Raw genomic sequence first — 13,069 nt, 5'->3', positions numbered from 1 at the left:
GGAGACAGAGAGACAGAGGGACAAGTAGGGAGACAGAGAGACAGAGGGACAAGTAGGGATACAGAGAGACTGACACGTTGGCCTTACTTCCTTGCCATTAGTTGTCAAGTAGACATAACACCTTTTTATAGTTACATTAATTTCATACATAAAATTAAACATTATTTGTCAATTATCTATCCTCTATCCTATTACATAAAGTAATAAGATTTTTTGGTTGTAGCTCAAGATTTCGATAAATACTGATCCGTTTGAGTTCTCCATTTTATGATAGCGTCTTATTGGTCCCTGAATAGTTTTAGGCTATAAAATTTTTATATCTATGTTTGCTGCTAGTATATAGTATAATTCAGGAATTCATAAAATTCATAAGTCTTATCCTTTATACATAGATATGTAAGGAATATGTAAGACTTGTAAGAACAAATTTAAACTCCAATGCTAGCCTAAAAATTGCGCAGGATTTTGTCAATTTTATTAAGGTATATTAAAGAGTTAGATGATGACTATATATAAAAAAACAAAAAAATTTTCGTTACTAGCGGCTACGCCTTTATCATCTAGTGGCTCTATATTTTAGGGGCTAAAAAAATAGCTTAAAACCACCTCTAGACCTGAATCTTGAAAGCCTAAAACCACCAAAGAACCAATGTTAACCTTATCTAAAATAAAAATATAGGAAATAAAAGAGCAGTGTTGCCCTACAAAATAGTAATGCGTTACTGACAGGGATGTACAGTACACTTCCTTTGATCATACCCAAAATTACCCCCTTTGCATATTACAATTGGTGGTTGAAAAGTTTGGACATCCAACTTAATGAACCAACCAATCCAAATTGATTTAAAATCCCCAATGTTGTTAAGCCGATTAATAAGAAAAACTTGTTATAAAACTTTTGGGACTAATGTAATAAACAGCCCACTGTCCACTCCCTCTCTGTGTTGCCGACCATTAGATAGACCGAATTGTAACTTGGGTGACTTGTAGACTCTAGAGTACCGTCGCTACAAACAAAAGTTTCTTTTTCTTTAACATTTTATAAACACAAAAAGATATTAACATAATGATTTCTTTAGAAGAATATAATAGAAACATCAATTAAGTTAAAAGTAATATATTTCTTTCTATTCTTTTATTTTTTAATATTTTTTGTATGTATTATTTAACATGACCTTTGTCAAAGGTCAAAACATATATTTTATAAAGCAAAGATTCCATTAAATTGATGAGCATACTGTGTATCATTATTGGGTCCGTTGGTCAGAATTTTAAAGAAATGAATCCTTTTATTAAAGGTTTCGTGACTTTATGACTTATCTCATATTTTCTGGTCTTTTTTCCTTTTTATGTCAGCTCAATGTCTATTATATAACTCACTTTGTCCGTTTGTCGATCCATAGTTTTCTTTACTTCTCGTAAATGGTAAATATGAAAAAAAACTTAAAACTTAAAAAGAGTTCTTTGATTGGTAAATCGCCGCAAGAGGCGTGGATATTTTTCACACCCCCCTTACATTTAAGGTATGTGTGACTTTTTCATCTTGACCTCCCAAATTATCTATTTTGTGCTTATATCAGGGGAATGTAACCCTTGTACAGGGGTTTGTAGGTGTATCAACCCACCAACAACCCCCTTCTGCACGCCTCTGTTTAAAATGACATAATAATAAATCTATAAATACATCCGGACAATTACCTGCATCCCCCTGTTGGGGGCCCTTTTCAAATAATAACAATTTATTTTCTGCTCTTTTGTAGCGACTTGGCTGTGGTAATATTCCCCACGCTGTTGGTTGATTTTCAAAGACCCGATTGAAAGTCGGCACAGGGTCATCGGGGTCGGGACTTAACCCATTGCCCCTCTATTATTTCACTCTAATGACATAAATATATTTTATTTTCAGAAAAAGATGGTGACCTAGTAGCATCTAGGATGCTGCTTACAGTCTAAATCTTAAGGTAAATAACTGTATAGCACTTTGCGAAACCGATTAATATCCGCTGGATTAGAACCGGTTATCAGCCATACTAAAAATCATGTATAGAATTGTATTGCAGGCAATTTTCCAGAATATTAAAATAAAAATCACAAACTTGATACCAGTTTTGTTAGCCTAGCCTTCGATCCTTCAGGGCTAACAAATATGATTTTAATCTTATAATTTTTCATTTTAATATCCGCGGAAAAAAGAAAATTTCCGCTACAATGCGATAAATAACCATTATTAACTTTCAAACCAATAAAATAAAACTAAAGCATAACAAATTAGAAAGTTTTATATATAAAATATGATCATTAAAATTCATTATAAACTCAGTTAGATCAAATATCATTAATGACCTATTCATTAAACCTATTTTGCAAAAATGTATGTGATTTATGTACATACATAAGAAAGAGCCTTTGATAACATTTTTATAACTCTTTCTGATGTTTTATCAAGAAAATTTAATCATTTTTAAAATAACCCTATCCAAAAATAAAATTCTATTTTCAAAGACAGATTGCAGCGGTCAGTTTTCTATCTAAATCAAATGTATCATTTGATTGCTGGGGCTAATGGTGGCTTTGGGAAGCTGTGTATAGTGCCTATAGAAAATGACGTCATATTGGTCTACCATTGGTGAATTAAAGTGTATACTGACCTGTCATTGGTCATTTAGTCTGTATTTTCCTATCATTGGTCATTTGTATTGTATGACGTCATTTATTTTATAGGCACTATAAAAAGCTTCGTGGTTGATAGAGGCTGGAATAAAATTTGATGGCTGTAACTGAGGGTTGTTAACACAGAGTTTACCTGAGGATGGCTGCGGCTGATGGTGACTCATTTTTCCATTCTCGTTTTTTTGCGGCCGCTGCTTCAATTTTGTCTAAGCTTTTTGAATGAGTATCACAGCTCTTAGAATAACTAAAAACCACTTACTAAATATTTTCAGATGAGGTTTATTTGGCGGCTTACGATGTAGTGCGGCAAACGTCGGGGCTTCTGTTTCGAAGGCAGATATTGGCTGGGCTTTTTTTCAATTAGGACATAAAAATTTTAAAAAGTAGAATGTCTAACACACTTTATTTCATTAAGACGTACATAGTTTCTATAAAATAGAAAAAAAAAGGCAATTTCCATTTGGACGCCAATAAAGTATTCAAAACCACCCCATCAAATCTACAAGTTATTATTAGGCAGTGGGGTACACAGCGATGGGTCGTTGAAAGCATTGAGATTTACTGCAAAAGCCACTATTAACATGGAATAAAGGATGGGACGAATTTGATATTTTTTAATGCTATGTTATACTAAATGTGGGTAAGAAGCCACAATGATAATAAGTTTCTGTGAACAAAAACATAATATGGGATATGTGTTGTGACTAGAAGGATTTTACCATGAATGAAAGAATATTGATTTTCAATGTTTGTATAACTATTACAATGAAGGCTTTACAAACGTTAAATTAAAGTTATTCTTGCCTGAAATTACGAAATTAAGGATCAATACAATTCGCTTTAATCAACATATTATTTATAAAAAAAGGGTATAGAATAAATGAAGAAAAGGACTAAAAATCCAAAAATAGTGCAAAGCACACAAAAACGCGCGAAAAATCTTTAAAAACTACGTAGTAATTTGGTCTAGTTTTATTAATCTATAATACAAAGTAGAATGATGTCTGTCCGTCTGTCTGTCCGTCCGTCCGTCTGTCTGTCTTTCTGTCTATCTGTCTGTCTGTCTGTCCGTCCGCCCGTCTGTCTGTCTGTCTGTCTGTACGTCCCTTAAGATCTTTGTAACCACTGTACCGATCGAATTCTACTCTTCATTGTATATACCTATTGGTCCTGTGGTGGTTTTAAGCTATTTTCTTGGTGGGTGGGACACCCCCAACCCCCCCAAAAACAAAAATCCCCCCCCCCATTTTTTTTGTTTATGGGGAAGTTGGTTCACATACACTACGGGGAGCACCAGTAGTACTTAATTTTATTTTTTTAAATTACCTCTTGGGGGAAAAGCCTCTAGAGGCTAGGGGCGAAGCATGTAGTATTTAAAAAAGTAAATATAGCTACAAGTTTTAAGGCCTACTTAAGTTAATTGAAGACCGATAAACATTTTTTTCTGATATAAAAATTAAACGAAGAAAAAAATATATATTAATATATTATTTAAGCCAAAAAAAATGTGAATGATAATTAATTACATTTGTTTAACAAAATAGCATAATAATTATTAATTTATTGGGTTAATAATTAATTCAGGAAGGCAGAGAACAATGTGGGTTTTATCAATTTAAAACCCTTTTTCCCCAGAAATATTTTTCAAGCAACCAAAGTCAGAACGCATAAAACTTTTTGTGAAGGTTAATTATAATTGATTGCCCTATCCCTGAATCCCTGTTAAACCTTCAGTTTTCCTGTTAATTCATAATTTATTTAATATTCTATATGCAACTTTTTAACGGCTGTGCTGCTCTATAAAACAAATAGTGTCTAAAACGTGAATTTCTTGGCTTCTATTTGAAATAGACGTCTAATTTTTTTATTAGTATTCATATGACTATTGAGTATTCAGTCTATAACTCGCTTGGTCCGTTGGTATGACGGTAATGCAGAAAAATAACTAAATTTACTCGGCTGCTATACCAAATAGACGGTTGAAATTTTGTGTGATGATATTGTTGGCCACTGGGTATTAACTCTTTTCATTTGTCCCATGCGCTGTAATGTCTGTAATGCTCTAGTGGTTTTTATCAGCTAATATTACAGATAGGTGGCTCAATTTTTTCGGCGTAGATTCTGCTGTCCTTTCGGAAAATCTAATACATGACTCACTTGGTCCGTATGTCTTATTGAACGTAATTTTCCCCTTTAATTTCAAGTATAGTAAAAAAAGATTTTATTACCTAACACGGAAAAAGAGGTAAAATCGATTTGTCTTTTTATCTACTTTTAAATAGTTTTCATCTTATTTTAAATATTATAAAATACATAGTTGCTCTAAATAAAAAGTTAAATATTAAAATTAGAATAAATATAAATATATCTTTTATATATTTATTCTGTTAGATGGGTTTGTACTTGTCGTGGGATTAACACATCGCATACACGATAACATTATTAAGCAAGTTAATAGGAATGGTAAAATGTATACTGGCCTATTATTAGTCAGTTGTATTGTACGACCTCATTTTTTTTATTAGGCACTACAAGCAGTTCAGAAAACGTCTAACTTATAACTTATATAAAACAAGCGAAGCTACTTTATAGCCTAAACTTTATCAGTATGGCTATTATAAATTTTTTTCTCGTATTCATTTGAATCCGGTGGATAGGAACCGGCTCTCATGAATACGAAAAAACTATGTCTAGCATCGTATTATATCCAGTTTTCTACGAATATAGAAATGTACAATCATAAGATTAAAACTAGTTTTTTTAGCCGGTGCCTTCGGCACCACGGGGCTAAAAAAACTAGTTTTAATCTTATAATTGTACATTCTATATCCGCGGAAAGCCGTTTATAATACTGGTAGTGCGAATGGGGCGTTTGTCCAAAATTATGGTATGGAGACCGCTCTTCTATGAGTACTACTAAAAACCTACTTTTACTGCAATACACATAGACATTCTCATCGTCGGTTCGTCTATTTAGAATGCTTATCCCTCTATTCCCACAAGTATAATACGAATTTGGTTGAGCTGGTGGAAGCTCAACAAAAGACCCACGCGAAGTATTATATTGCTTTAATCTAAGAATAAATGGTTGGTTTTGATATTCGATCGGAATTATATAAGTATATTAAGTATTAAGGAAGGAAAATGTTTTATAAAGTGTATTTATATTACAAGTGAATAAGTTAAGTATGAAAATATTTACAGGATAAGTGTTAAAATCATAAGTAGTGTAGGACAGAAAAGTGCCCTAAGTCCCAAGCATTGAATTGTGCTAAGTGTTAGAATTCTAACATTAGGCCTAAGCTCAATTCATGCTAAGTACTAAGGGTCCTAAATTTAAACTACAATGCATGCCAAACAACTAAGTCATTACCTTTTAAAGCCAGAAGAGAACTTGATGGTAGGAGAGTCAATAAATAACTAACTTATTTTAAGAGGTACATGCTATAACATCAGCTTATAATAAGGATCTTAGTGTTTGTCTGTTCAATAAAGTGTCTGTATGTTAACTTGTGACGTAAATCAGGCATGGTTGTAGGCATACATACTTGTACTAATTGGTTACATGATTACTTTAACAATAAACTAAATGTCTTAAATAAACATATAATATTAAGGAATCACATTCAATTTACCATGAATAGGCTAGCGTTACCCATATATGGTGTTATATTGGTAAAGGTAGGCCTATGAATACAAAAAAGGATACAAATAATGCCTTGGGCCTAGCTAAAGTAATTGTGTCTCGTGCCTGAATGTTACTTGATAATTACAGAGGCACGTCAATCAAATATTTAGATTCTACTCTTATATAGTGTTAACTTTATATTGAACATAGATAGATAATCTGGATGCGAAGCATTTCTGTAAAAGTCTTATATGTACGTTCAAAGAATTTGAAAATTGGGGATCGCATCTCCAATACGATACGAGAAATAACTATTCTCGTATTTATTCTAAACCGGTGGATTAGAACCGGTTCTCATCAATTCGGCATCTTGGGGCTAAAAAACTGGTTTTAATCTTATAATTATACATTTTATATCCGCGGAAAGCTGTTTATAATACGATACGAGAAATAAATATTATTTCCTCGGCTGTCATTAAAATAGAAGGCAGCAATTTTCGTAAATTTATTTGTGAAGATTTCTCAGATTTTTACAACGTCATTTTTATTTTATTTCAGAGAAGAAGACAACTTCTAAATAGAAACCTAACTAAGAAACTCTATCAACCCAATCATCATGGCAGTCATGAAGACCTTCTGTGGCTGCTTGTCAGTCAAGAGCGGTTCACAAGGCCTTCTGGCTTTTGATCTGGTACGTTTTTTATAGATTAAACTTGGTTAGTAACGCAACAACTCCGCAATTAAATTAAATTTGTGCGTATGTCCAACGGTCTAACTTTTCATAAAAAAATCTTTACAACTACCAGTAAAATCATAAAAAATCTGTATTCTTTTTAGAATAATATTTTGATAATATAAGTCATTCAGTACACAATTTTATGTTAATAATACTTAAAATTTTTAACACGTGAAACACTAAAACGTTTTAAAATATATAAATGTACACTTTAAAAGAATTATAAATGAATCTCTAAAATATTTTACCTATTTGAACTATTTTGACTAAATAAAAGTGTTTGGTAATCATACTGTTCAAATATTTTAAAACTTTTTATATAGTACTTACTCAAATATAGCTACTTTAAAAAGATGCTCACTTTTGATATACATATTAGGTGTGTTTATCAACCAATTAATATCCACTAGATTAGAACTTGTTATATGCCATTCTGAAAAATCACTTATCATATCATATTAGAAACCATACTTTGTATTATATTAAACAAAAATTATAAACCATTATAAGATGTCTATAATACAATTTAATTTATAAGTATTACGTCACCTAAAAATTGATAATTTACTTACCAACCAATCAAAAATCTTTTGATGTCTAGCTGCTGTACATTGCCCTGGTTGTGTTGTCCTCAATGAAGCTTGCAACACCAACAGAAAACTGGGAAAGTACTATGGGAAAGGTTAGTTCAAATATTGTGATTTTTTGTTTAATGTTATCATAAAAAGTATTTTTTACTAAAATTTAAAAAATGTTTATAACTTGTTTTAACCATTGATTTTTTTGTGGGTGCGATGGGAAAGTCAGGTGAGTGGCACCAGGAATAAATATCAAAATTTAACACATGATACTATCACTAGAAAGAAGATAGTCCTCGGAACTGCAATGAAACAGCTGATTACAAAGATACTTGGTGGTGTCAAATGGTCATCAATATGGATACAGGTAATTAAGTCAGCTGGTTTACTTTAAACAGGTAGTTAAGTCATCTGGTTTACATACACAAGTAGTTAAGTCAGCTGGTTTGCATGCACAGGTAGTTAAGTCAGCTAGTTTGATACAGAATTAGATTTATTAGCTGATTTGCTTACAGAGGTAGATTAATCAGCTTATTTGCATACAGAGGTGATTCATCAGCTAATTTGCATACAGAGGTACATTCATCAGCTGATAAGCATTTAGTTTGATACAGACTTAGATTTATCAGCTGATTTGTTTACAGAGGTAGATTCATCATCAGCTGATTTGCATACAGTGGTACATTCATCAGCTGATAAGCATTTAGATTAGAGTTGACTAAACAGCTGATTTGCATGTAGACTGATTAGCTTATAAACATATAAGAGAAGAATACAAGTATAGGTAAATTTATCAGCTTATTTGTATATTTTTGTTTAGTGGAATTCACATCAGCGATTGTGACCTTGGTTTACCACTGCATCATGCTGATTGTGACAATCATTGGCATCTATGGAGCTACCTCAGGTAAAAATTAACATTTTCAAAAATAAATGCAATTTACTTAACAATTAGTACAAATTATCATCATTATTGTTAATTTATGTAAACAGCTAAAGTACTTTCTTTATCAGACAAATCTTGCCCTCTGCTACCTTGTATCATTTTTGGCTTTATCAACTGGTTGATGTTGGCGGTTGGATTTGGAATGGTGGCCATGGTTCTATTGGTACATTATTATTTTATCAATTTTTCATTTACTAGAACAAATTAAATACTCTCGTGAGAGTTTTGTTCCTAATTGATTTAAATAAAACTTTAAATTAAATTCATGCAAAATTTGAAAATCATATTCATATTTCAAGAGAAATTCATGTACTAACAGTTTTCCATGAATATCATAACAAAAATCATAAAATTAATATCAGTTATGTTAGCAATAAATAACTTTTTCAGATCTACAATCCTGGAAAGGTTGAGCTATCAACAAGTTTGGCTATAACATCTGCTGCTCTAATGTTCCTAGGTAGCTAATTCATATTATGTTAGAAACAAAAAGTTCCTAGGTAGCTAATTCATATTAGATTAAAACAAAACAGTTCTTATTATTATTTACATCTATAGATTAACTACATTTAACCTTTTAGGTTTCATGATAATTGCTATATTTATAGTTGCATATTTTGATGTGAACTAAAATATTGTCAATAAAAATACAATCATAATTGATTTCAATTTTGATACTTTAGTTTGGTTTCATCTTTAGTAATTCACAAAATGATAATTTATTATCATTTATTTGTTGCTTTGATTTTGGTTGCACATTTTGAGACGTACTAAATGTTAAATTTAATATAATGCTTTTCATGTTGTATTAATATTTTTTGTGCTTATTTTGAAAAGTTTGAAAATACAATAATTTTTAAAATAAATCGAAATGTTAAACAGCTCTTAATGTAGCTGAATTGCAAACTTTGAGAATGATTTTTTATAATACGCATATAAATCTTTGAGTTTTTTTTGTTGTTGCATATATTGAGATTTAACACATATGTACAATTTAGCAAATCCTTATCATATGGCTGAATTTTTGGTTGCAAATTTTGAGTTAAATCAGACATCTTCAAATCTTTCAGTTTTGTTGCTCTACTTTTGGTTGTGTATTGTGAGCCACTACCAGGCACTCAGAGAGATTGAATCACTGGCCAAGGACAAGGTTCACATCATGCAGGTTAAATTTAAATCAATAACAATTTTCGTATATAAAACGATAATATTTATTAATATTATAGACAAGCCTTCCGCGGATATTAAAAAAATTGTAAGATTTAAATTAGTTTTATTAACCCCAAGGAGCCGAAGATCTGGGCTAACAAAACTGGTATTAATTTGATTCTTAATTTGATATTTAAGGAAAATTAACTATACTACAATGCTTTACATGATTTTTCAGTATTCTTCAGAACTGGTTCTAATCCAGCGGATATTAATCGAAGCTATACCGGAATTCATTAATTTCAAATGCATATTTTGATTAATTTCAGGGAGATGACATGTATGGGTATCCAACAGATATGAAATCAACAGATCCTCATTATGATGATATACCAACAGACAGGTACAAAACTTTAGAGATGCTTCAGTTATTATAAAGTCTATAATTTCTTCTGAATTAATTAAGAGAAAATCAATGCATACAGAAATTAGCAACAATAACTTTAGTTTTTTTAACTCTAAATTGTTTGAATTAGAATAATCTGGAATAGCTACAATATAACTCTTTTGTATGTTTGTCTTCCAATAATACATATCTTAAAAATGCTAAACAAATTGCGGGTACCCCAAATTGCTTACATTTTTAATAAAGACACTTATTTAGCTACCAAACTTTACTTTCTTAAATCAGCTAAATAAATCTAAAATAATATTTGAGGGACAGATTAAAAGGTCGTCAATTTTACTAAGTGTTGCCCCCCCCCCACGACAGCTGAAAATCACCTATAGGTTTCGTGATTTTTTCCCAGAATTAATTTCGTTGTTGGTATAAGCTGGTCTTAAATATTTCTTCTATATTAATAGATTCCGTAATAAAAACAACAAACGGAATAAAGAAAGGTAAGTGAGGCAAAATTAAATTTTTGTATCTTTCAAAAACATTTGAATGCTAACTATGTAATTGTACATGTTGCTTTTTAATGTAAAATAAAGTACAAATTGTCAGTTGTAAGACATAAGTAGATTACTGGATTTAATGTAATAGTAGAGCAACACAAGGACTGTCATTTTGGTGATGTTTTGTTGTACAATGAATTGCAAAATTTAATAGTAAAATTGTGTCAAAAAGTTATGAAAGATTTGAACTTGAATAGGTATTATAAAAAAATTATATATAAAAATTAAGATACCATTAAACTAGCTCATCCAATACATATAAATCCATTGGACGTATTTATTTTTAAGGAAAAAAAAAGTATCTTTCTTTCTGATGATTGCAGAAGCTTGAAACTCTGAGTAAAAGAAAATAAAAGTTTAAGATAAAATGTTGTTTTACTTTTAAGTATAAATCCATTTATGTTAGTAACCATAAGAGAGCTCTATATGTTGATAACTATTGTCAAATTTTTTAAGAACTGCGTTGACTCCGCCCCCAGCGTATTCATCACCTGACATGAGCAAGGAACACATGGACAACGACATCCCAGAGGTAATGACTAGAAGGGTAAGCAGATAGAAAAACCCAAATATTTACAACTAAATATTAGTTGGACTGTAAATTACACTTGTACCCAAATTTTTGTCTCTAAGTTTTATTATTTGTTGGCTCAAGAACTTTTATTAAATTTTGATTAATTTGTTCCAAACTAGTACTGCTCTAACTTTTCAACCAATAATTGAATTTACAAAAGGGTTGATCTTGTTTATCATCATTAGGGATATACATTGTCTTATCCCCTAAGAAACCTAACATGTAACTGACCTATTGTATTTAAACTTTTAAAATCAATAAACAAACTAGATATTTTTATAAGTTATAAGATATAAGTAATTTTAAGTTTTAACACATTTGAATTTATAGCATTTAGCTATATAAAGGATATATATGCATAAATATAATTTTTATTTAGATTGAAGATATCAAGCTGGATGAAAAATTGGAGTAAGAAGACTCAAGTTTGAACTTACAATTTTGACTGGAATTTCTAAGATTTTTTTCTGTTTTATTGATAAACACAAAATAGACTCAAAATGTGATATTTAACATTTTTTAATGCAATAAAAACAAAGTTTTTTTTACAAATATAAACTGATTAGAATTAAGGATTAGATTAAGATATTTTGTATATAATTTTAAGTAATTGTTTATCATTTTTATTTTAAAAAGGCTTCAAATGTGATCTTATGTATTTGTCAATAGAGTTCATATTAATGCTATTAGAGTTAAGGAATTAGAAAGTAAGGAAATATTAGTCTGTAAGAATTGAAACATCATTTTAAATTTATGATATCAAACATAATTGATTTGATACCAATTTTTGTAAATATGATATACTAAAGAGCTTTCGAAATTTCAAAAATTTTTCAGATAATTTGAAAATTAAAAACAATGACCTAAGATAAAATAAAAACTTTTTTGAAAAATTCATACAGAAAATTCCTAAATTAAAAAAATAATTTGTTTGATTATTACAGTGTGTTATGTTTAAATAACATATAACTAATATTTAAAATAGTTGAAATATGATTAATTTATTTACTCTCAATCTTTTAACAACTTTTAGAATGTAAGGTTTAGATTTAAGAACAAATGCTGGAAAGAAATAAAGTTAGGATTTATAATTTAACTTTATTCCTTTTTAGTTTTAGATTTAATTCTTATTAATAATTTTATTGATATTGTAATTTTAAGTATATTAGATGTAGCAAAGAAATATTGAATAAATGACAATGTGTAATTTTTTAAAAGACCTCTTTCAATTATGTTAGTAAGTACCCAGGGGTTCTAAGCGATAAGACAATTTACGTTAAATTGATATATAATGTACACCAACCATTACAATAAAGAAAATCACCATTTCTGTAGATTAAGATTATTTCTTGAAAAGTATGGACACTAGTTTGCACATTCCAATCAAAATTTCAGAGAAGTCCCCAAAATGTTTAAGCGAACGAAAAAGAGAACTTTTGGGATCAGTATAATCATTCCATAACACAGTGTATTAAGTGTTAAGGCATTCTAATTAGTACAGATAACCAATTCTTTGATTGCACGATCTTTATTAAGAAGGGTTAACTGCAAATACTCATGAGTTGCGCCTACCTTTGACATTCTCCCTCCTCTAGTTAATATTGTCGTAAATCCGACATATTTAGTTTTGACGGGGAGAAACCTTATGTCAAATCAAAAGTCATGCAAGTGAGACCACATTGTGAGATGCTAAGCAAACAGTTCTTACTGGCCACACAAACACAGGGCCACCCTAACAGGATTGACCTGAATACGCCAGCGCCAGGACGCCAGATGAACGAGACCTTGCAGTCAAAATTCGGAGCTGAAATTAAGGATTTATCATATCCTA

At 30.4% G+C, this 13,069-nt stretch overlaps 1 protein-coding gene across 2 annotated transcripts; it reads left to right on the top strand.

Annotated features, from left to right (window-relative positions):
* The first annotated feature begins 1,903 nt into the window (after positions 1 to 1,903).
* On the top strand, positions 1,904 to 12,455 carry LOC145325528 (uncharacterized). 2 transcript variants are annotated; one of them, XM_080168508.1, is made up of 12 exons: positions 1,904 to 1,961; positions 6,857 to 6,989; positions 7,636 to 7,716; positions 7,895 to 7,979; positions 8,433 to 8,519; positions 8,627 to 8,721; positions 8,949 to 9,018; positions 9,629 to 9,723; positions 10,037 to 10,110; positions 10,572 to 10,607; positions 11,121 to 11,196; positions 11,618 to 12,455. In XM_080168508.1, exons 2-12 carry the CDS (start codon positions 6,915 to 6,917, stop codon positions 11,651 to 11,653), a joined length of 810 nt encoding a protein of 269 aa, XP_080024634.1. In that variant the 5' UTR covers positions 1,904 to 1,961; positions 6,857 to 6,914; the 3' UTR covers positions 11,654 to 12,455. The 2 variants fall into 2 exon arrangements, with proteins under 2 accessions (XP_080024634.1, XP_080024635.1); XM_080168509.1 differs by lacking the exon at positions 10,572 to 10,607.
* Positions 12,456 to 13,069: the final 614 nt, after the last annotated feature.

Source organism: Acartia tonsa, chromosome 8 (assembly GCF_053477335.1).
Source record: "Acartia tonsa isolate MP-2025a chromosome 8, ASM5347733v1, whole genome shotgun sequence".
Taxonomy (NCBI): domain Eukaryota; kingdom Metazoa; phylum Arthropoda; class Copepoda; order Calanoida; family Acartiidae; genus Acartia; species Acartia tonsa.
The sequence above is the reverse complement of the archived record's forward strand: the minus strand, read 5'-3'. Positions and strand labels throughout refer to the sequence as shown.

What these genes read in the sequence shown, in the direction of transcription:
- LOC145325528 (XM_080168508.1), top strand. Translation starts at nt 6,915, where the DNA reads ATGGCAGTCATGAAGACCTTCTGTGGCTGCTTGTCAGTCAAGAGCGGT. An exon ending in GGTCATCAATATGGATACAG is followed by an intron (nt 7,980 to 8,432) that starts GTAATTAAGTCA and finishes ATTTTTGTTTAG; the next exon opens with TGGAATTCACATCAGCGATT. An exon ending in TGGACAACGACATCCCAGAG is followed by an intron (nt 11,197 to 11,617) that starts GTAATGACTAGA and finishes ATTTTTATTTAG; the next exon opens with ATTGAAGATATCAAGCTGGA.